We start from the raw sequence: 25,738 nt of genomic DNA, 5'->3' as shown, positions 1-25,738 counted from the left end.
GGAAGCTAAAAAATTAATAAAAAGTTAATAAAAATATATTTAGAAGAATATTTTTGTAAGATATTAAAAGTTTATATAAATACATAAATTGATATAAATTTTAGAGGATATATATGTTAGGAGCTTTTGCTTATATATATTTTTGACTACTATTTAAAATTATTAAATTTAGTCTCCTATATCCAAAATACTCTTAGAATTTTTTTTGAAAATTAATGAAAATATTTTAGTCAACTAAAAATATACTAGATATTTTTAAAATTTTAAAACTAATATTAGATATTAATTTTATAAGTTATTTTTAGGCCTTTTTGCATAAAAAATCCACTAATTCTGGGCTTTTGCAAAATTGGGTCGCTATTTTCGATTTTGCAGATTTGGTCCGAATTTTCAGCAAACTGATCAAAATACTCTTATTACTTTTTCTCTTTCCTCTTTTTTTTTTTTCGTTTTTTTTTTTCTCTGCCCGAAGAAGGTAGCGGAGGCGGAGGCGGAAACAGCCGGCTTCGCCTCTGCCCTGCGCGCCCCCCGCCTCGCCTCTTCCCAGCACGGCCTCGCCCTTGCCCTCGCCCTCGTCCTCGCTCGTGCACCCCCCACCCTCCTCGCCTTCGACCCTGCTGAGCCGTACCGCGACCCTTCTTCTCCACTAGGGCACGGCGATGTCAAGGCGCAGGCTCTTCTCCTCCACCGCGCGTCGCAACGCCGCGACAGCGTATAGGAACGCCGCAACATTACGACGCCGTGGTGGTTGCGATAGAGAGCAAGAGAGAGGTGGTGACAAAAAAAAATTATAAAAAAAAAAGAATAATAAAAAATAAAAATAAAAATTTTTTTTTTTGACACCAAAAAATAAAGAAGAAAAAAAAAATGATGAAATTGTACTGTTATAATAAGGTTATACTATTTTAAAAAAATTTTGCACTATTTTAATAAAAATTGTACTATTTGATATAGAAATTACATTTTTTTAGAATTAATTTTACACTTTTTAAACCAAAATTGCACTCTTTAGGAGAATTTTGCACTATTTTTTTTTTCTTTACTTTTTCTCTTTTTCTTCTTCCTCCTCCTCCTCCTTCCCTCTTTGATGCACCATTTCTTTTGGTGCAGACAGGCTGGTCCTTCCCCTGGGGCGTCGTCGCCGTCGCCGGCACCAACGTCCACCTCTGCCGCGGTCCCTCCCCTGCTTCCTGTCACCCACATAAGAGAGAAGAGAAGAGAAAAGGAGAGAGATAGAGAGAGAGATCGCTTCAACGCTCCCTCTTAATTTTCTCTGTGTATCTCCGGAGATATATAGCCAGCGTTGCCTCCGCTCTCACATTGTGGTAGCGGCGATGCGTGCTAGGGCCATGGGGTCGTGTCCGTACGGCTTCGGGTCAGCGGGCGGAGGGGACGGGTGGGGGGCCCACGACCCGGCCTCCCTGCAGAGCTCCGGGCCGAGATCGACGGCCTTCTCGCCGGCGCGGGGTACCGCGTGCGATCGTCGGATCTCCGCCATGTGGCGCAAAGCCTCGAGCGCCTCGACTCCGCCGTCGTCGCCGCCGCCTCCCCCCGAGGCGGTTTACTACAACCCCTCCGGCCTCACCGCCTGGGTCGACTCCATGCTTTCCGAGCTGAACCCCGACGCCGCGGCGGCGGGTCCCGAATCCGCGTTTCCCCCGCTGCAGCGGGACGCGTGGGCGGCCAAGATTTTGCAGCAGCAGCAGTAGCAGATTCAGATGGCGGCGGCATGGCGGCGGAGAGAGGAAGAGGAGGACTCGGGGACGGCGGCGACGGTGACGCCCCAGGTGAAGGACCAGCTCGTCTGCACCAAAAGAATGGTGCATCAAAGAGGGAAGGAGGAAGAGGAGAAGGAAAAAGAAGAAAAAAAAAAATAGTGCAAAATGCTCCTAAAAAGTGCAACTTTAGCCTAAAAAGTATAAAATCTATTTCAAAAGAGTGTAATTTTTATATCAAATAATGTAAATTTTATTAAAACAGTGCAAATTTTTTTTAAAACAGTGTAATTTTATTTTAACAGTGCAATTTCATTATTTTCTTTCTTCTTCTCTATTTTTTCATCTTTTCTGTAGAAAAAATATATTTTTTATTTTTATTTTTTATTATTTTTATTTTTTCTCTCTATAATATTTTTTTTTTGTCACCACCTCTCCCTTACTCTCTATTGCAATCACCACAATGTCGTCGGAGGCGAGTTCGCCGCCTCTGACGACGTCGCGGCGTTCCGACGTGCGGCGGAGAAAAAGAGACTGCCCCTCGACGTCGTTGTGCCCTAGTAGAGAAAGAGGGTTGCGGCGCAGCCTCAGCAGGGTCGGAGGTGAGGAGGGCAGAGGATGCAGGGGCGAGGGTGAGGGTGAGGGCGAGGGCGTGCGAGGCAGAGGCGAGGTGGGCTGTTTCTGCCTTCGCCTGTGCTGACTTCTTCAGAGAGAGAGAGAAAAAATGAGAGAAAAAAAAAAGGAGAGAGAATAAGTAATAAGAGTATTTTGGTCAGTTTGCTGAAAATTCGAACCGAATTTGCAAAATTGAAAATAGCTACCCAATTTTGCGAAAACCCAAAATTAGTGGATTTTTTATGCAAAAAGGCCTTATTTTTAAGGCTAAAATATAGAAAATCTCCTTATAAATACCCGTTTTTTACTTTTTTCTTTTAAATTTTCAAAAACCTATATTTTGCCCCCTTAAAATTCCATAAATATTTCCTGGGATACGGCGTTAATTAAGAGGAAAAAATGACCAAATTACCCTTAATGTATTTCTGTCATTTTAAATGATATTTTCGGTATAAATTATAAAAAATAGACGAAATAGTGATGGAACCCTAATGGACTGCCGCTAAATATAACAATTTGAAATGTTGAGGGAATAAAATATAGGCTTTTGAAAGTTAGGGAGAGAAAATGAGAAAGCAGGTATTTATAAGAAGATTTTTTGTAATTTAATCTATTTTTAAAGTGTTGAAAGGTACACTAATATTTAACTCTTAAAAAAAAATAGGTGGAATTACATAAACCCTCTATAAATATCCGCTTTTTTATTTTTCCTCCGTAACTTTCAAATACCTATATTTTACCACCTCAACAATTCAAGTTGTTACATTTAGCCCCATCTGTCAAGATTTCATCATTATTCCGTCTATTTTTTATAATATATACCGAAAATGCTTTTCAAAATAATAGAAATACATTGAAAACCTATTTTTTCTTATAAAAAAATAAGGGTAATTTGGTCATTTTGTTCTCTCTATTAACACTGCACCCTCTTGAAAATATTTCTAAAATTTTAAGAAGTGAAATGTAGGTTTCTCAAAGTCAGGAAAAGAAAGTAAAAAAAAAACTGAGTATTTACATGAGAGTTTTCTGTAATTCAGAGAGAACTAAAAATTTAAATAAATTATAACGAACGGAACAGTGATGAAACATGACGACGGGAGCTAAATTCAAATATAAATTTTTAAAAATAAAAAATTATTTATAATTTTTTTTGGCCTTTTTGCATAAAAAATTCACTAATTTTGGGCTTTTGTAAAATTGGGTCGCTAATTTCTATTTTGCAGATTCGGTTCGAATTTTCAGCGAACTGACCAAAATACCCTTATTACTTTTTCTCTCTCCTTTTTTTTTTCTCTTGTTCTTTTTTTTCTCTCTTTGAAGAAATGGTGCATCAAAGAGGAAAGGAGGAGGAGGAGGAGGAGGAGGAAGAGGAAAAAGAGAAAAAGAAAAGAAAAAAAATTAGTGCAAAATTCTCCTAAAGAGTGTAATTTTGGTTTAAAAAGTGTAAAATTAATTCCAAAAGAGTGTAATTTCTATATCAAATAGTCCAACTTTCATTAAAACAGTGCAAAACTTTTTTTAAATAGTGTAACCTTATTTTAAAAGTACAATTTCATTATTTTCTTTTTTCTTCTTTATTTTTTGGTCTTTTCTCTACGAAAAAAAATATTTTTTTTTTTTTATTATTCTTTTTTTTCTCTATAATTTTTTTTTGGTCACCACATCTCCCTTGCTCTCTATCGCAACCACCACGACGTCGTAATGTCACGGCATTTCAATGCGCGGTGGAGGAGAAGAGAATACGCCTCGACGTCGCCGTGCCCTAGTGGGGAAGGAGGGTCGTAGCGCGGCCTCAGCAGGGTCAAAGGCGGGAGGGCGGGGGGTGCACGGGTGAGGACGAGGGCAAGGGCAAGGGCGAGGCCGTGCGGGGAAGAGGCGAGGCAGGGGCGTGGAGAGCAGAGGCAAGGCGGGCTGTTTCCGCCTCCGCCTCCGCTGCCTTCTTCGAAGAGAGAAGAAAAAGAACGAGAGAAAAAAAAAAAAAGAGGAAAGAGAAAAAGTAATAAGAGTATTTTGGTCAGTTTGCTGAAAATTCGGACCGAATCTGCAAAATCGAAAATAGCGACCCAATTTTGCAAAAGCCCAGAATTAGTGGATTTTTTATGCAAAAAGACCTTTTTTTTTTAATAATTTAGTCTGTTTTTAAAAGTGTAGAAAGATTCAATGCTATTTAACTCTTTAAAAAAGAAAAGAACTCAAATCTATTCTTATTATTATAAGCAAATATGTTTGTTGGTTTCATCTCGCCCCTTTTTTGTCGATACATGCATAATTATCAAAATACCCTTCACATCACTATTAATAGTAGTTATTTAATAATATTTGTTGTAAATTCAAAGTTCAATTAAATTTATTTGAAATTTAATAAATTATAAATTGTATGAGTAACGAAAGAGGCGAAGTGAAAGAGTCTATCTATAAATGAAAAGTTTTTAGAATTTTTTACAACTAATCTTTTCATCTTCCAAATAGTAAATGAGAAAGAAAAAAACTAAGTAATCATTCTTTTATGAATAACAGAAGAGGAGAAGTGGAAAAGCCTTATATGAGTAACGGAAGAGATGAACTTACAACTAATCTTTTCATCTTCCAAATAATAAATTAGAAAGAAAAAAAACTAAGTAATCATTCTTTTATGAATAACGGAAGAGGAGAAGTGGAAAAACCTTGTATGAGTAACGGAAGAGGCGAACTTACAACTAATCTTTTCATCTTCCAAATAATAAATGAGAAAGAAAAAAACTAAGTAATCATTCTTTTATGAATAATGGAAGAGGAGAAGTGGAAAAGCTTATCAAGAGTCTATCTTCTTATATAAATTGAGAGTTTTTAGGGTTTCTTACAATTAATATTTTTATTTTTTAAGCAATAAAGACATGAATATTATATTGTTGTTGTCTTTCCATGTTCAAAAGATATGCTTTAGATATTTTTTTTAATCTATTGCTTTCTACCACAAAACAACGTAATGTGTAATTAATTTTTACAAATTTTTTTTTCTTATTTTTTAATAATTTGTTTCTCAAAAAAAAAAAAGATAGTTATTGATTTTTTATGGATGGCAATCATCAACTGGATTTTAAAATTGAAGGAGAAAGAATTATAGGCAGGAATACTGTAAGTTGAATCATAAGTTTTCTTTCTCTTTTTTTTTATTATTTATAATTTATTATCATGAATTATAAATTATTGTATATTATATTAAATTATATGGTCTTTTATGAAGGCTTATAACATATTTGAAAATTTCTATTCTTATGGCGCAATATGATGTTCGCGTTGATCTTTTGCTTTTTAATTTTATTGTGTGAATTTAATAAATCATTTTATTTTTTTAATCTTTTTTTTGCATATTGACATCTATATTCTAATAATTCTTTATAAAGATAATAATAATGTATACCAAGTATCTGTTTTAAGATCACACTGCTCTTTGTCTGTGACGGTATTAGGTTGTTTAGGCGGTTGGTTGTTATAAAATTTAATTAAAAAAAGATATACAATAATGTAATACTTTGAATAATTATTTGATCTTTTAGAGAGGGAGTTCAATATATTATTTTTATGATTTGTGAATGAATTCACTATATAAAAATTTTGTTTTACAGAAAAAATTACTTGTCTTTTATATATATATAGAATTGAAGCTAGAATACTTTAGAAGCAACCATCCCTTGGTGCTTCTAAATTTTAGCCCTTAGATCTACTCCTTAATACTAATACCTCTTGGATCAAACACTATTCACCTACCACCAACTAACCACCATCTTACACACCATCATCTCAACCCTACATCTCTCCATTCAAGGCTAAAAACTCAAAAGCACCATCCTTGGGGCTTTGAGAGTATTCACTAACTCCTTTCTCCAGACTTCTCCTCTCATCTCTCTCTCTATATATATATATATATATATATTGACCTTTACTAGCTTGTTGTAGGTATTTTTTTTAAGTTGTTCATTATTTTAATTAAATTTAAAAATAATAAATTATCATCTTTTTTTAACAATATATATATGTATAATTAAAAATAGAAGTAGAAATAAATGATTGATGTAGTATCCCTGATGTTCAGCTTTTGAGGCTTGTCGACACGCCGTGAGGGTGTCGGGACAAGTCCGAGTCTCGTTGACGCGAAATAGACGCAAAACGAACTCAGCAGGGACGCGAGAGCAGAAGTTCGCTTTGGAAACACTAATTACAGATTTTTCTGTTTGTTGTACCGTTACAGCATCAGGGGTGTACCGGTACACATTTTGTACCGGTACAGCATCGGAGGTGTACCGGTACACTTTGCCTGTTTCCACGTAGCTGCTCTCGGGTTGCCATTTGTACCAGTACAGATGCCAGTGTACCGGTACACGGGGGTAGGTGAGGGGCATAATTGACTTTTTATGCCTCGTACGTATCACCCACTCCTCTCCTTACTACTTAGCTGCATAGAGAGAAGCTGAGGGGAGTTCTTTGGCTGGTTCTTCTCCTCTCTCTCTCTCTAGACTTGATCCGTTCGTGGAGGAGCTCGGGTGGAGTTGTTTTGTTGCCAACGTCGTGCCGCGGAACCGTTCGAGCATACGAGCGTTGTGGTGGCTGCGTTGGGAGGCCGAACGAGTGTGTGATTCCGCCGTTCTCGACGTCGCGCCGGATTGGGATTAGCTATCGAGGTAGGTTAATCGTCGGTTTGTCTTCTAAGTATATAGTTGGTCGACATGTGTTATTGTGTTGATAAATTTTGCTCAGTTCATGAATTTTGGCATATTCCATGTAAAATCTAAATTGGAGCTTCCTCGTTGCATGTATCTACTAGCACATGTTGGACTGGAATTTGACTTAGGAGAAAACAACGATTATTACCTGTCATATGCTTAAACTACCTGATTTAGCTCTAGGAGCCGTTGTTATTTTGTATCGCTACAGTATCAGTGTGGTGGATACCCCAAGTAGTTTAGATTTCAGTTACGCTCGCGCTGGGATGCCGAGTGTATTTTTACAGTAGTGTTCAGACTGTTCCGGACTGTTGGGAGCCTTCGGGGTTGACGGTGGACCCTATCGCTGTTTTGGCGTTAGATTGTGCCAAGGGCACGTAACCTGTTGATTATTAGACCAGTTGGACCCTGTTACTTGACTTTGGCTTGTGATAGCCTGATTGAGCTCGACAGAGATATGCCGCATACTCGGTTGGGTAGCTCCCACGAGTGCCACTTTGGAGACGGTCATTGTGCTTTCGCGTTGGTGTCGTTCGTGCAGGTTGGACTTGCTCTCCACGGATCGATTAGTGTATTGGTAGCTGTATAGTCGCAACCGGGCGGGATAGGTGTGTTCACAGTCTCAGGGACGAGTAGGCTTACAGTTCCAGTTGGATTGGGTCAGAATTGACATTTACTACAGTTGGTTAGAGTATAGCATGATAGTATAGTGGCTTGTAGCTATAGATTTTCTTCTAGCATTTCCTACTATTCTTGTTTCCTTCTGTAGACTTAGTGGGTGGACTGACGTTGTTGAGGGCGGCACCCACTGAGGACTACTTGTTTATACAGTAGTTCTCACGCCCTGTTGTTCCTTTTCGTTTTGCAGAGCCATCGCCGTCGGCTGCTGCTGATCCTGATCGTGGCAAGGGCGTCGCGAGTTAGAGCCTTACCAGATGAGCCAGAGCTAGTAGAGTACCAGCTACAGGTAGTTGTAGTTTTTTGTTCATTACATACTGATGTTATACCTCGCTGGAGCGAGTGTTTTTGTACCAGAATACTGTGTATGTACTGATCCATTTTTATTATATACTCATGTTTTATTTTCCTTAGCAGCTCTATACTACTGGTTGTAGTGTTGTATTATTACTGGTACAATTACAGCTTCACTTCGTATATATGAAAAATTTCTTTGTATACGACGGATTTGTCGGTGCGCCCGGGAAACGTGATATCCGGAGCGTGACAATTGATTTGCAAAAAACTGAAATTGGATATTACATTATTGCCCTATAAACGTTTTCTTATAGTTTTCTAGGTTAGATTAGGATATTATTAGATCCATTAAGAGTATAATAATATGATATTTCTTTATATAATTTAGTTTTATAAAATTTAATTTAACTTTCTTCTATGATTTCTAATTTTTAATTTTAATATTATGTTATTTTATTTAGAAAATATTTGTAACACATAGTTAACTTGACATTAGATTAATCGAAGCTATAGAAACAGCCTATAGGCCATTTTTAAATAGGTCTCTCTAATGTTTTTTATATTTTTGTTGAGATCCTCAATTTTTTACTATTTTTTAAATTTAAATTTTATATCTTTTTATATTAAAAATATATCAAATTTAATAACTTTATATAATTATTAATTATTAATTAGTCAAGGCTTCTAATCTAAAAATACTATACTATTTATTTAGTTGTGAAAAAAATATTATTTATTTAATTATTATATAAATTTAATATTATTTAATATATATATATACATAAATTTTTAATTTAATATTAAAATAATTTAATATATTTTTAATTTAATATGCAAATTAATACGTGGAGCGCACGTCCATTGACTAGTCCTAACTGAAAGCCCTAAACCCCCGTCGGTCGCCTCGCCCTCTTTCTCGCTCGCCTCCGCTCCTCCGCTCCCTCCCAACCTTCGTCACCGCCAGTCTTCCGCCACCTCCGCAGCTCCGCCGGCTTCCTTCTCTCCTGCGCCCGCCTTCCTCCGCCGCTGCTGGCAGCCTCCGCCGAGGTCTTCTTCTCTCTCTCTCTCTCTCTCTCTCTCTCTCTCTCTCTCTCACGCACACACGCGCCCACAAAACATGTGAATCTGTTCTTAAAATTATTTGAAATTACAAAGGGTTTTTTGGATCTCTTTAAACAGTATTCTTAAATTTAATTTGTTCTTAAAACAGTGTTCTTAAACAGTTTTTTTTTTTTTAACTTTTTAATTTTTAATTCTCTCCGTGTGATATAGCATTTTCTTTTTAGTTTGTTCCCTTAAAACTTTTTTTTTTTTTAAACAGTATCAAATTTTAACAGTTTTAACTTATTATCTCTAATGTTTTACCCTTTTTTTTTTTCTTAAAGTGAAATAGGTGATTTTCATTATTAGTTATTTAGAGCCAAAAAGATATTTTGTTTTTTTACTTTTACTGTTTTACGTGTGTTTTTTTGTTTTCTAACATTTCTATATATGTTGTTATTTTATTTTATTTTTTAAAAATTTTATGGAAGTGTGTCCGGGCTCTAATAGCATTTTGCGTGTTAGCTTTTTCAAAGCGAATAATTATTTTTTACTGTTTGTGGATTGTGATTGATTAAACGTTGATTTATTTTGTAAGTTTTTCATGCTGTTGATCGACAATTAATTTTAATAAATTTTGATTAAATTCATAATGGTGTGGATTTTATGTTTTTGGATCGAATTCGTTGGAAATTTACTCATAAATTTGTTTAGTGTTGATGTATCTTTTATCTGTTTCTTCATGATTGGCTCTAGGGTTTAGTAGGGAGAGGGAGAAGAGGAGGAGGAGGAGGAAGAGGAGGAGGAGATGGCATCGGACGATGAGATCAGCCGTTTGTTCCGGATCCGACGGACGGTGATGCAGATACTGAGGGACAGGGGTTACCTGGTCTTGGATGTGGAGATCGAGATGAACAAGAGGCAGTTCTTGGACAAGTTCGGCGAGGCTGTGAGGCGGGAGGACCTCGTCATCAACAAGGCCAAGAAGAACGACCCTTCCGACCAGGTCGATCCCTCACCCTCCCTGCCCCGACGAAAGTTTGTTGAATTTTTGGTGATTTCTCGGTGCCGCTCGAATGCTGAAAGTCGAAAATTCGGTGAAAATATATAGACCTTATAGTGCTTTTAAGTTTTAATAGAACTAGTCGTACCCTATGTGTAATGCACGTCGTAGTTATTTCGTTGGGCATATCGAATTGAAAAATAAAAACAAATTCAACTTGGAAGATAAGATAACAATTAAGAAATTTGCAATTTATGAAGAATCTTCAAAAATGATATAGAAAAGGAGGATTCGAAATAAATGAGGAAACCATGTTGGTCTATCATTTTTTCTTTCTTTCTCACACTAAAATTTTGTAGTATTAAATAACAATCCAAATTAAAGGAGGATTCTACATATAAATGGGAAACCATAGTGGCCATCAGAAAGGAGTAATAGGGGTCCGTGGTAAACTGAAAACCATGGACCGCTGAGGAATAAGGTTTAGGAGGATATTCCAATCAAGATTCCATCTGCCGATTGCGTGCTTTTATATATAGAATACTAGATATTATGTTAGGGATCAAAATATTTTGTTAGATTGCAAAGTATGCAACTCATGGTCTGCTTGTCTCTTCGACATCCTTGCCAAGGCAATGGCGACGGCAGCAGGTCTTGACCGCTTTGTAGACTATGACATCTAGCTGCTTCTTTGCGATCGAGGCTTTAGTAGATTCTTAGATGGTTAGTACTCTTTATGGTCTGTTTGTCTCTTAGACTATCTTCTTTCTCTTATTAGTTTACCTTATGGTCTGTTGAGAATGTATGAGCGTATCACTTTTGGAGCATGTCAACTTATATCTTGTTATTTGTTTGGGATGGGAGGTTTATGTTTCTCTTGATGGCTGGTGGGCATGTAGATTCTCCGTGATGTTTCTCATTGTAAGCTTTTATTTTCAGTGAATATGCGCAGGGAAGCATCCTATGTTTTAATTTTTTTTTTAAAAAAGTTACAAATACTGTTAAGATGAGGTAGTAAAATTAGACTTCAAAGTTTAGCTACCTATGCCAAAAGCACTGTAAGGTTATATAATTAACTAAATTTTTTTTCGAAGTTCAAATATCTATTTCAATATATGCAATAGTTCAAGTAAGATTGGTACATTTATACCCTAAATTAGACTGAAGTGAGCTTTATAATTGTCTCAATCAACCACCTTGCTTGGGATTTTGGAAGTTAAATGACACAAATGCCTCTCTTCTTTTAAATGCTGGATACATTTTAAGGGTGCTTGAGTTATTTTGGTTTTCATGTTATTGAAGATTGTTGAGAAAAATTAACAGAATACAAGACTAGGTGGTTTGATGTGGAAGAATTGGAAAGTTTATGTAGTTTATATCATCTTTTTGAAGTTCGGGTAGCGATTTCCATTTTGCCCTAATGGAAGGGGGCGCAACAGCACGTTACTGTTTTTATCTGTTGTAAGCATTGTTGCTTGTTTTACTGTTTAAATCATTTGGTTCATCCATTATATGGTGGATGTTTATATAGAAGGCAGATTGTGAACCATAAGGAGGCACTGGGAATAACAGAGAAAATAGAAGGACATTGTATTGGCAGAAATAGAGAGAAAAAATGTGAATTCAATTTATAAGATGTTCGTCCATGCGGTCTACTCAAGTATTTTCAAAGAGAGGACTCTGGAATAGCATATTAACTTTGTACTGGAGTTATCGTTGGTCTGCTTAAGACTATTATAGTTAAGGTTATGAAATTTGCTCCCTTTTAAGAAGGAAGACCGATCTTGTCTTTGATGGTGTAGTTTATTTGGAACAATTGTGTTTGGATGGATGAAAGTCCTTCAAACAGTCATTATGGGCATGCCCACTTTTATTTTTGAGTGAATAGTTGTTGTTTTCTTGTAATTTTAATTAGAATCATGTTTGTCCTCATCTTCAGCTGCTAGAAAGTAAGAACGTTAAATATGTTTTTATAACAATTGTCTACGAAAAAAATAATGGGTCAGGGAATTGATGCCTTAGCGAGGAGAGAAGGTTCTGTTTGGCATAGAAGAACCATTTCTATTATTTTCCTTTGTCTTCATTAATGTAAGTAATCAGAATGAAAATGAGAGCACAATTTGTTTTATGGTCACCCGCATGTATTATTAGTTTGTTCATTATCTCTCCTTTGCTTTTTTATGTTTAGTCCTCTTTGCCACCATGTATTCTGTGTCATCCATCTGGATTAGGTTGGAGGAAAAGAAAAATTTAGTGTAGTTTACTTTCTGCCTTAGTAAATTTCTGCACACTTGCATTATCGGTCTGTACTTGATTTGCATTATCTATTTAGCCTTATACAATTCATATATTGCAGTTGTTTACTCAGATTATATCAGCTCAAATTTCGCCTCTTTATTATGTGCCAAACTGCCTATTTGCCTACTCCCATATCCAATAACACAATTTTTTCTTCTTCTTCTCTTGTTCATGGATCCAGATTTATGTGTTCTTCCCGGAAGAACCGAAAGTTGGCGTGAAACAAATAAAACAATATATAGAACGGATGAAAGCAGAGAATGTGATGCGAGGAATATTAGTTGCTCAACAGAATCTGACTCCCTTCGCCAGATCATCCTTGCTTGAAGTTTCTCAGAAATATCATTTGGAAGTTTTTCAGGTGATTCTTTTTTTTCCCTTTCAATCGTTTTTGGTATTACAATAGCCTTTAAAGTGAGTGCTTATTTATTTTCTAAAGCATGAGAACATTGAAACTTGCACCTTAGTGCATAAATTGAACGATTTTCTTTCTTTAGCTTCTAATTGCATGTGAAAGATATGAAATGACGTTTTATATACTATGTACTAAATGCAGGAGGCAGAGCTTTTGGTCAACATCAAAGAGCATGTACTTGTACCAGAGCATCAACTGTTGACTCCAGAGGAGAAGAAGACACTGTTGGAGCGCTATACTGTAAAAGAAACTCAGGTAAGTTGAACTGTCGTTTCTTTTTCTTTTTTTTGGCTGCTGTTTATTATTTAATCATTGTTTTGGTAATTCTTTGAATTATTAGTACATCAACTTCATTTTTTTACGTGCATTGTATCAACAGAATCCAGATTTTTTTTTGAGTTCTGACGGCTGTGAACATAGGCTAATTATACTAAATAATAATTATATGGTATAAACCCACGGTGTGGAAAACAACATCTATGTAATTCCTTATACTTTGACTTCTTACAACATCAATGGAATTAACACATGAAATCTCACAATTCTTGTGGTAATTTGTTGGAGAGATTTTTCATGAATAGAAAATGTCTGCTGAATAATTATGCAAAGTCTCGTAATTTATAATCAAAAAGCAAATTTATATCCACTTGTTGTGCTCATCATCATATACATACGATATGGACAAGTGTCATTTGTTTTAGGGCCAAAATTGGACAAGACTAAGCAATCATACCTCATTTAGTCAGCTAGATATTATCTTAGTTGTATGTAAATGTTATAGCACCTCTTGTTTAAATGCATATAATGTCCAGTGTCATTAAATCAGTACTAAGAATAGGACTGGAGCTGAATGATATCTACCATCGCTCTCTCTCTCAGGGAAATTTTGATAGTATAGGTTGTTTCCATATTGTTCGGTCCTTGTCCTATTTGTTATTTCCACTTGTGAATGGTGGGTGGTTGCTATAAGGCGGATTTTTATAATTTTAGTGAAGTAGGCAGCATAGCATACTGCAACATTTTTGGATATCCCTTTTGGGATTCCTCCCTTGGAAGGTGAATTGTAGTGGCAGTTGATAGTTTGTTATCGAGGATTTATCATAATGATTTGGTTTACATGGTATGCAAAATGGGTTTCTCCAGGTCTAAATCATCCTAATTGTTATAGATGTTTGGACTAAAATGGCTAAATTCCGCCATTGTTCCTCAAGATTATTATGTGGGTTGCACTTTAGCCTCTAGTCCTTGAAGTTTAATATGTTGCGCTTTTTATGAAGGCTTCATTACACCCTACTATACTGTACTTTAGTGTTATTTTTATTTGCTGCATTTTACTAATATTTTTTCAAAGACACCATTGTTTTATTATATTTTATCAATCTATACACTGTATTTTAAATAACTTCCATTTTTTCTACCTTGTACTATTCTCTTTCCTCATAAGTATCACTCAACTATTTCTTTCTCGCCAATCTCTACAACAAATCTACTGTTTTAGAGAAAATGTAACATCTTTATTAAAATGCATTGGTTAAATAGTTGGAAAAACGTAAAATGAATCTTTATGGTAAACTCACTAAAAACATCTATCAAGTTTTTAAAAAGGCACTGGTTAAATAGTTGGAAAAATGTAAAATGAATTTTTATATAAACTCACTAAAAACATCTATCAAATTTTTATTTAACTATTTTTTCGTTATCTTAATGTATTTTGTTTTTATTCATGTAAAACGAGATGAATATTTGCCGTATCACTTTCAATCAGTATTTTTTAACAGCTTTCATCCAAAATTATTTGTTTATTATTTATAGTGCAGGGATTGAAAAAAAAAGGATAGTCGAGTGGTTCTTTTGAAAAATAAAACAGTATTATAATGTAGAAGGTGAAAAAATATGTAAAGTACAATGTAGTACAGTGTAACTAAGCCGTTTATGGACTAAAACTATTTTCCCAGTTATCCCTTTTTTGTCCCATGTTCCTTTCTGGCTTTCTCCTTTTTCCCATCGCCTCTTTTATTTGTTTATATGGGTCAGGCTTGACAGTACCTACTGTTTTATTGTTTCAATGTCATTTAAAAATTGACTACTCGGACAAAGCTTCTAAAAAGACTAATTGACTGATTTGATGTGGTTGTTTTCTTGCTTAATAAAGTAAGGAGCTGCTGGTTCCGTTTTGTTCATGCCATATATTAATATTAATATACAGACTGCCTATTGAAGTCTAAATTGCTTACATCTACTTTTGACCTGCTTGGCAAGGCATGCATCTTTGTTATAAAAGTTTAAGTTTGTTCTATCCATATTTGTCATATATATCTCCCAGTTTCTTGGTTTAAATTCTTGGGAAAAGGAAACGATTGACTAATACATGCTTGTTGGCCATATACTGGTATGAATATGTATTGTTGTACCCTGTGTTTCCCTTTTCACAATCTTTGCAGTTAAGTTTCTTACCCTGCTTGCATATGTCATGCTAATCATCACTTACGCAACGTAACTTGCGTACTTTCCGGAGGAAGTAGAAGCTAGCTATATTTAGAGTTCACAAGTGACTATCGAATTTTGAAACTGCAAAAAACCTACGCGAAATGTGTAGCTGTACTTAGAGTTCATAAGCGCTCGTTGAGTTTCACAACCTTTAAAAACCTAGAAGAAATTATGTTGTCGGTCTCAGTTCAGGACTCAGAGCAACAATCCCTTGGCAAGCAAATAAGTTCCTATGAAGCTTGAGTTTTACATGATTAGAGATAATGCTCAATCTACTTTGCGAGTTCAATTTAAAGAAAAACTTGTATACAAAGACTTAACAATCCTTTACATAATTACTTAATAAGCCGTCTCCTTGGATTCAACACTTGAAAGAATTAACTAATTCTTGTTTGAAATTCTCTTGCAAGACAATTTATGGCTTCGAGGCTCAGATAATGTATAGTTTATGATTTGAGAGCTTGTTCTGTGTTAATGGTTATCAGAGATACAATTTAGAAACTTTCTATATCAAGCATCATATTTCTGCTGCTATTTCCCCCTTTTCTTTTGTTGATATAATTATTTAATAACAGTTTTCTCTTGGTTTGCATAGCTACTGGTTGTGTANTATATATATAGAAAATATAAATGTTAATGGTTATCAGAGATACAATTTAGAAACTTTCTATAACAAGCATCATATTTCTGCTGCTATTTCCCCCTTTTCTTTTGTTGATATAATTATTTAATAACAGTTTTCTCTTGGTTTGCATAGCTACTGGTTGTGTAAAGTAATTTTCTAAAACATAACATTTATATTTTCTATATATATATATATATATATATATATTAATATTGATTGACATTATTGATGGGTCATGCATCCAGCTTCCTCGGATTCAAGTTACGGACCCAATAGCGAGATACTACGGCCTAAAACGTGGGCAGGTGGTGAAGATCATTCGACCGAGTGAGACTGCAGGAAGATACGTGACCTATCGATATGTTGTTTGAGTTCCCAACCCCCCCTTCAAATATATGAGCTCCTCTTAGTGTGCTTAATGTAGTTCTTAGTGCCTAATCTAAAAAGTGTCAGAGTTTGTGCCCTTTTGCTAAAAAGACTAGAGATGCACAATCTTTTATGAACATTGCAGATTGTAAGCAGCATGATCCTTTTCTTGAATTTTGTATGCTCATTGTTTCTCTCTCTCTCTCTCTCTCTCTCTCTCTCTCCCCTTTTCTTTTGTGATAAGAATGTTGGTCATCTGAATGCAGCAGCTGCTTTATTTTAGTGTTTTAAGCAGTTTATTGTGGAGTTACATTTTCATAATATACTTCTTGATTTATAAAACTTGTGGAAAACTAGAAATGACTATTTTCTCCGCGGATCTGGATTTTGTGGGGATCCGCCCTAAACGGGGCGGGGATAAACGGAGATGGGAGGAACTTGAACTATGGACTATTTTGAATTGATTATTTGACTTTTTAAAAATTTGATTTTACTTTTAATTTATTTGATTTGAGTTAGTCAATGGTATTACAATAATAAATTAGTTTAGATCAAATCATCAAATGCTAATTTATTATTTTAATGAATTTATAGCTATGAGAATTGTATGAAATTATATTAACAAAATCTGTAAAGATATGCGAAGCATTCAAATTTTTAAGTCAAAATATCGTTGACCAACTCGAATCAAACAAATTGAAAGGTTGGGTATTAAAATTAAAATTTTCAAAGGTATAGATTCAAAATGGTTCATAATTCAAGCAAGTCCTATACATTTTTTCCTTTTTTAATTTTTTTGGGTAGAAATCTATTGAACTTTTGATTTTTATAGAAGGCTGTAAATTTTGCTTGAAATATGTCCAACATTTTGTCCCGTGACAATATGGGAGATTAATAAGTTGAGTGAGTTTGCGGTCTACGATAAACTTAACGATAAGAGACCCAACAATGAATCTAACAATGGACCTAACGTTCAGAAAAGTTGAGTCAGGTCAAAACTCATGAGTATTGTGGTTGATCTCTTAAGTGCAATGGTGCACCATTTCTTTCAGCATGTACTGTAGGGGTGTAGGTGCGGCAGGTAGGTCAGATTTTCCAAGATAAGTTGAGTTAAATTGAGATTAATAAATTGAGTGGGGCTTTAATCCATAAGAGACTTAACGATAAAAAATCCAACAGTAGATCTAACGTACAGATGAGTTGTGTTAGGTCAAAGTCCGTGAGCGTTGTGGTTGTGCCGTTAAATGCAATGGATGCTTTCTCTCTATCATCATATACTTTTGGGATAGTTAGTTAGTGGTTATGATCCATATTAAAAGCATAAATCTAGATTTGATCTAAGGATTTTTTATTTTTAATTCATGTGAAACAATTGATTTATTCTAAAGAGTTGAACTACCAAAATAATGATATTTTAATCGTTTATATTTAATAGTTAAATTAATAGTTGGCAAAATAATATAAAACTCCTACGTAAGTACTCGCTTTTTTATTTTTTTCTCGTTTTTTCTCGCTAACTTTCAAAAACTTATACCGACCGTTCCTAGAGCAAATGGCAAAGGGCTTGGTGGTTGGTACCCGAAACCCAAGTTCGAATCCTAGTTGATTTACATTTCCAGCAAAGTTTATTTCTAAATAAAATAAACGAAGCGGGTAACGTGCTACCTATCTCTCAAAAAAAAAAAAAAACTTTCAAAAACTTATATTTTGCCCCCTTGTAACTTCAGAAATATTTTTTCAAGGGAATACGACAATAATGGAGAAGGTGAAATAATCAAATTGTCCTCACTTTTTCTATAAGAAATTTTTTTTGAATATATTTTTATCATTTTGAAGCATATTTTTGGTATACATTATAAGAAATGGGCGAAATAATGATAAAATCTGACGAAGATGGATTAAATTCAACAATTTGAAATATTAAGAGGGTAAAATATAAATTTTTAAATATTAAAGAGAAAAAGTGAAAAAATAGATATTTATAAGAAAGTTTTTCATAATTTAGCCTAATATATAGTTTTGTTAAATGTAAAGGTGATTATATTAACTCTTTCAATCTCTCTCTCTCCATCTTATCATATCCTCTCAGTTGGAATATAACCTCAAAGATGCCATGCTTTTATGCCTAAGCTAGTAATCATTATTTAACTTTATTTATTAAATTAACTGCTTTCATATGCCTTTGCATTAAGACAAAAAAAGTTAAATCATATATTTCTTATCATTAATAAGAGATTTTCTCCTCATTGCTTTTTGTTTAGCTTTACATAAATTATATAGTTGTTTAAAATATTGGCACTTATATTCCTTTCAAATCTTACACTTTCACAAAGTGATTCCCACTCCCAATTTTAAATTCCAAATAAAATATAAAAGTTAAAGATTCATGATAACTCCCTCCACTATAGGCAATTGTGAAATGGCTCACTCAAGTTTATATATATATATATATATATATATATATTATTAAGAGTTGAGCTAGAATACTATCAATAGCAAACGGGCTCCATTGTCAGCCATTTGTTTTCGATGATAGAGCCTCCAAATCGACGATCGGCATCGTTGAACATGATCTATACCACTTGAAGTGTTTAGAAATCAATTTTCAAATTTTTTTGACATCATTTGCCTAATGATCAAAGGATTTCAAAATTTGTAATTTTAATGGTCAATATGAGGCATTTTCTCGTTTAACGGCGTAAAGATATCCAAATTAATTGAATTTTTGTTAGAAAATTTTTTAAACTATTTAAAACAAGATCTATACTTTTGATCTTGATTACAAGACTCCTATCATCATTTTTTAAAGAATATTCATTTTCAGCCGTTTATTTTTATGTCCGCTCGATAGATAAGAGAACAATATCGAAAATATATAAAATTTGATTTCTAAACACTTCAAGTGGTATAGATCATATTCAACAGTGCTGATCGTCAATTTGGAGGCTCCATCATCGAAAACAAATGGGTGGCAACGGAGCCCATTTGCTATCGATAGTATTCTAGCTCAACTCATATTATTAACTCCTTCTGAATCTAGAATATTTTAGAATTAAGTGATTTTAGCAAATAAATTGATGATTTTATCAAACTCCACCAACGATTTCATCCAGTTTAATAACTTAATTCACTTTGTAGCAAATAACCCCTACAGGTATTAACAAAAAAAAAAAAAGCTAGTAAAAATATTAAACTTAATAAAATGTATAACATAGACAAACAAAAATACCTCAAATGAAAATTTCAAAATTAACAGGGCGCCAATGACAAAAGAATATTTATGAGGCTTAATTCAACATTGCCTGAAGTTGGGGGATCTCCACGCGATTTTACCAATTTTAATCTGACCATCCGTCTAAGATACAACTAATTTGACACAGTAACAATATACAGGATTCAAATTAAAAAATAAAAACAAAATTTTATTGTAAAAAAAAAAAATCTATTACTAAATTATTATATATATAAAAACTCAATCCTAAAAGGGTTTGGATCTACCCTCCCCTTCCCAAAGTGGGGGCCAACTCATTTATGAAAACTATAATTATTTGCCAAAGAAAAAAAAAAACCTGACATTTCATTGAGAAGTCATAATCTGCTGTTTCGTGTTAATTTTGTTTCTATTCAAATATTATAACTTTTCTCTCTAAAGTTGTAATTTTTTTTTTTTTAGTTTTGGGATTAAAATAATACGCAACGCAGTTTACAATTTTTGAATAAAAGTAAAATTACCACGCGACAGTGGATTGAGAGTTTCCTAACGAGATACCATTCTAGAGCTTATAATTAGAGAAAACTTCAAATACCACCCCGGTGGTTTTGTACTTTTTTTTTGAGAGAGAAAGGCAGCACGTTACCTGCTTCATTCATTAAGAAAATGAAATTAGCTACATGAAGTAAGGCAGCTAGGGTCTCAGAAAAGCGAAAAAACAGAAGGAAGGGGGCGCGAAATTGTGTGGTGTTGAGCTCGAGACTGTAGACCATCTGCTAGTGGCGCGAAATTGTTAATCACTTTGATCTTTTCGAATTTTCCAAAAACGATCTATAAATTGTTTTCTCGGCAAAAAACGGTTTAGAATACCCAAAAATCATAATTTCAATCTTAAAAACATGAGGATGGCTCTGATACCACTGTTAGAAAATTGCGTACGGTAAAAACGCAGCGGAAAAAAAAATCAAACAAATTTGATTTTTGAAAACTCTCGAGATCAAATCTCAAAAACCACGCAATTAGGATCCCTCATGTTCTTTAAGATTAAAGGAGAAGAGTAAGATCGAATCTTTATCTTATTCGCGGATAAATCTTCACCTCAATTTGATGATCGTGAAATTCGGTTCTCTTGAAGCCGCACACGCGTCCGGCCTCTATAGGTATCCACACGAAGTTCTTGATTTGATCGATGTCCTCACCGGGGTGCTAGCTCCCTTGCAAAAAGACGTCTTTCTTGCTAGAAGATGGAAGAGAGAAGAGATGATAGATGACGGTTAGGGTTTTCTAAAAACTCCCGTATGTTATATATATAGGAATATAATCCTATTCCTAATAATATAATGACAATTAAGGATAACTATAAATCTAGATTAAATTTATCCTTTCCTTAATTGGTTAGATCGATCAAATCCTAATTTGATTCGATCTTTATATTAATTTGATCATATCAAATTAATAATGCAACATTTGCACATAAGTCCTCTTATAATTTACTAACTATTAGTAAGTCCTCTCTTGTAACATTTACACCTTAATACCACTAATTTGTAACAATTACAAATTAGTCCAATTATCATTATATTGACAATTAGGTCCTCCGGCGATTCAATAATCGCGATCTAGCTATCCGATCAATCACAACCTCTTATGTGTGTGACCCCATAGGTTCTATTCTATCTGGTAGTGAGATATATTTTGATCACTATCAACAATATCACTGAAACTCCTTTCAGTGGATCGGAACAATTCCAACTCAGCCCAATGAGAATTATCGATCATCTAGATAATTCTCATGAGTCTCACAATCCACCAGTGACGCCTAGCAGCATGTAGTGGCATTCCAGTAGAATGGAATACTGAACCTCTTGGTGCAGTTACCGTGTGATACAATCCTTCTATCATGAGTCCCGACTAGACGGAGGTTATGGAATAACTCGTCAAACCCCATCGTCTGTCATATGTTAAATTTATTCGACTCGAGTTTCTAATATCGGAAACCCTTTTCCGCTATTTATTCTGCCCTGGCCAAGGTCTTCTAAACTCGGTCTCATAAATCACATAGGACTAACACCCCTATCTACCAAGGGAGATAGATTCCATCTAAGTGCGCACCCTATTCCTACAATGAACCTACTGCAGCCAACATGCACCGCAAGGACCCGAATGGCTAGGGACCAAGTGTATGTACAGTCAAACTACAGTAACCTCATTGTGAATAGCCGAGGCACCGCAGGTCAAAGGACCAGTCACACTACTGCAACAATTGAGTAAGTCACTGACGAGTGAGTAGACATCCAAGTGACTTCTCGCGTTGCTCACGCTCGGTACCCTTGTTCTCCAGCAACCACCTGCATATTCGCTTCAGTGTCCCCACACTGTCGACTCGAGACTCGTCTAACCAGAAAGGGAAGCGACTTATGCACCAATCTCACCGGATCAATCACCGTCCCCGTGATGATCCATTGATCGGGAGCATTTAGAAATTAACCACCAATGGCACATGTCTCAAATTTTCAACACTTGAGAATATATGTCATCATCTTATTAATTCCTTGGACGATTCATGGACACATACACAACATCAATGAAAATAAAAATCCAAAGATATTCATAATATTTAAAAGTCAAATACAAATTTATGCCCTAGAATGAATATATGTGTCGACCTGGCTGGCTTCTAGGGCATACATCTAACAGCTAGGGCCTCAGAAAAGCGAAAAAACAGAAGGAAGGGGGCGCGAAATTGTGTGGTGTTGAGCTCGAGACTGTAGACCATCTGCTATTGGGGTGAATTGTTAGTAAGTTTCTTCTTCACTCGCACCTTGGGGAGTATCTCGGATACCCGTGTTTTGAAGATACCAACATTGTCTGGGAGCGGCTACTAGAGAGGCGCCTGCAGTGCGACGCTTCGAAGGCTCTTACCTTGGTTGCGGCCACTTGGTGGTTGGTCTGGCACGATATAAATAACGTCATCTTCAGAAATCTACCCAGCGACGTTTCCCGAACAGCTAATCTTATTGGAGTGTTGGCAAAAGAATGGGCCGAGTCCTGTAGAGCAGGGTGACGTCCGAATTATTGGAGTGTTTGCAAAAGAGTGGGCCGAGTCCTGTAGAGCAGGATGAAAGCTACTTCTTATTTTTATTTTTAGGTTTTTTACTTTTTTATTTTAGTATTCTATAATTTAGAGTGTATTAATGTAGTGTCCCGTATTTTTATTTTTATTTTTTATTATTCTCTTCATTAATTTTTTTTATTAAATCGGTGACAAAGTTAAAACTAAAAATTACTAAAATAAATATACGAGAAACCTAGGTGGGCTATTTGAACTTTTTTGCATATAATTTAACGAAATGTTAACGGAGGAGCTTACGAAAAGAAAAAAATGAAACCACAAGATGCTAAATTGATACACTTTAAACCATATAGTACTAAAGTAAGAAAATGTGAAACTATAGAAATGACATTTAAAATTTACGCTTATAATTAAGATGTATACGTGATGAAGTGTTCAATGGAGAGTTTTGTTGTAATTTATTAGTCTTATGGAAAAGATGCTACTTTGTAGAGTTTAGTGTGAGAAGCGGCGGCACGACGCAGTAGCGCTAGGGGGAAACTCATTTTTCCATAGCTGAGGAGAGAGAGAAAAAAAAAAAAAAAACACAAAATTCCCCATTTGGCTTTTACAAAAAGTGCTTTTTAGCAACCGCGCATTTCCGCATCAACTCCACCCAAACGGGGGAACCATGTGTCACATCATCACGTATCATGGTTGCCACCACTAGGGCATTTACTATCTATTTATTTACTTTTTTTTGTCACTTTGTCGGTATAGAATAATTTGGGCCCCGCCATAATTAGGGATGCAAACGGTGCAGATCCCGAGATTGAAGAGGATCTTAACAGGTCGGAGCGGATTAGGGATGCAAATAGTGTGGATCCCGAGGTAGAAGGAGATCTTAGCAAGTCAGAGCAGATTCATACGGGTTAATTTTTATTTTATTTCTCAGCCCCAGTTCTAGTGCAATTTGGGACTGATCAAATTTTTGACGAATTTTTAGCGGATCGGAGCAGATTAAAAGAGAAAGGGGTCTCCTGTCTCCTGCTCCATTTAATTTAGCCGATTATGACGGATTCTTGTGCATTATATTATTTTTTATTTTTGACGCCATGCTTTCCGCCCCATTTGGAACAAAATCGAGTCCAAAACTTCACTAAGTCAGATCTGTTTGCATATATCTGTGACCATAATAATTCGATCCACATCATATTACTATAAGCTCAAGTTTGAGTTCGGTTATGATAAAAGGGTGCACTAACAAATTATTTTGTAAAAATTATATTATAATCGTACATGTCGTTGTAAATAAATACGATGTAGTTGGTTAATGCATCTTATACTTAAGTCGAATTTTGAGGCTCAATCTTTGTGTCATTTGGGTGCCCAATACATTTTGGATTCAGAAGTAATGAGTTTGAATCATTTTGAATTTAAGATATATTATTATATTTATAAAAAAAGTATGTTATACCTTTTGATATTTCATATGATTATACTTAACCACTTAAACATTAAAAACTAAAAAATAAAAATACACAAACTTTAATTATAGCACGTGATAATCATTTGACGCTTAAAATTTTTATGTTTACCTTTTTTTATTGTTTTACGAGATGAAATGCAGAGATATTTAAGTTTTTTGAGCTTCATATTACTGCCGATTATTAAAAAAATAATAATAAAATTCGGAATCAGATGGTTGATTGCAACATACGTTTTTTTTTTTTTTTTTTTTTTTTCCCTTACATTTAGGTTTGAATATTGATTTTTGACTAAATTTGGATTTATTTTTTACGTGACTAACAACTCAAAGAAAACAAATGTAATTTTGATTTTGTAATTAAACTTTATTAGAGACGCATTTATATGCGCCATATTTAATAATATTATAGTTTGCCGATAAACTCAAGCCTGTTTGGTATTGAGAGTGACATACGCAATATTTGTGAGATCCCTGGTGTTTGACTATGGAGGCTTGTCGACAGCTCTGAAGAGTGTCGGGACAAGTCCGAGTCGCGTTGGCATCAAATAGACGCAAAACGGACTCCGTGCGACGCGAGGGCAGCCTTCAGCGAAGAAATCTGCAAAATAGCAGATTTTCCTGCTTGCTGTACCGGTACGGCCAGCGAGGTGTACCGGTACACTATACTGGTTGAGCACGTACTGCTCTCGGGTTGGCCTCCTGTACCGGTACGCGATCCCGTGTACCGGTACACCAGGATAGGTGAGGGGGTGTTTTGGTCTTTTTCTACCTCGTTCGTATCACCCTCCTCTCCCCAGCTTATTTACTTGTAGAGTGAGACTGAGAGAGAGAGTTTTGCTCTTGGTTCTCTCCCTCTCTCTCTCTAGAGCCGATTGTGAGCAAGGTGGAGCTCGGGTGGAGTTTCGTCGCCGACGTGGTGCCGCGGAGCCGTTCGGGCGCACGTTGTGTCGTCTTGGTGCTGTGAGGAGCTCGGGCGAGCGTGGATTTCCGTCGTCCTCGACATTGCGCCGACTCTTGAGGATCTATCGAGGTGAGTGCTCTGTGGAATTGCTGCGCATACTTCGGGTATCATTAATTCGAGCCTAAGTGCTGATTCGCAGGATCTTGTCGTCGACTGTTAGTATTTCAGCTCGTTCTCGACGTAGGAGCATCGGATTGCGACGAGACTTGGTTCGTTGGATTCGGGACTTCGAGAGGAATCCACGAAGCCCTTACTTGCGAATTTTGGTGAAGGTTAGCTTGGTCGAAATCCTTCTCTTCTCTGCTGCTGTGGATTTTGGACTGAATTGAGGATTTTTGGTGTTTTTAGTTTGGAGTTAGCTCGATTTCGAGACTCGGGCGTTTTTGGTCGATCCAGCAGGTGGTGTCGCAGCCGAGGGGGTTCCGTGCTGCCAGGGATTAGCGTGCGAGGTGGGTTACATCGGTTTTGACTCCTAAGTTCATAATCGTCGACATGTATAGATCTCGATTTTTGATAATCTATTCTAGCTCGAATTCATGGATTATATGATAGATTGCAAATCTGAATTTGGAGCATGTGGTAATAAATTAAGTAGGTTATACATGTTGGACTTGGAAATTGAATTAGGAGAAAACCTGCGATTTGGACCTGTCACCTGTTTAAACTGCCTGATTTAGCTCTAGGAGCCGTTATAAAATTGTACTGTCGCAGTATCCTCAAGACGAGTACTCCAGGTAGTTTAGAATACATTTACGCTCGTGCTGGTATGCCGAGTGAATTTTTAC

At 35.6% G+C, this 25,738-nt stretch overlaps 1 protein-coding gene across 1 annotated transcript; it reads left to right on the top strand.

Annotated features, from left to right (window-relative positions):
- Positions 8,863-16,522, top strand: LOC109718879 (DNA-directed RNA polymerases II and IV subunit 5A). The gene is made up of 5 exons (XM_020245343.1): positions 8,863-9,052; positions 9,803-10,052; positions 12,529-12,708; positions 12,904-13,017; positions 16,120-16,522. The coding sequence occupies exons 2-5, from the start codon at positions 9,855-9,857 to the stop codon at positions 16,243-16,245; spliced, it is 618 nt and encodes a 205-aa protein (XP_020100932.1). The 5' UTR covers positions 8,863-9,052; positions 9,803-9,854; the 3' UTR covers positions 16,246-16,522.

Source organism: Ananas comosus, linkage group 12 (assembly GCF_001540865.1).
Source record: "Ananas comosus cultivar F153 linkage group 12, ASM154086v1, whole genome shotgun sequence".
Lineage (NCBI taxonomy): Eukaryota > Viridiplantae > Streptophyta > Magnoliopsida > Poales > Bromeliaceae > Ananas > Ananas comosus.
Note: the sequence above shows the minus strand (reverse complement) of the source record. Positions and strands in the feature narration are given on the sequence as shown.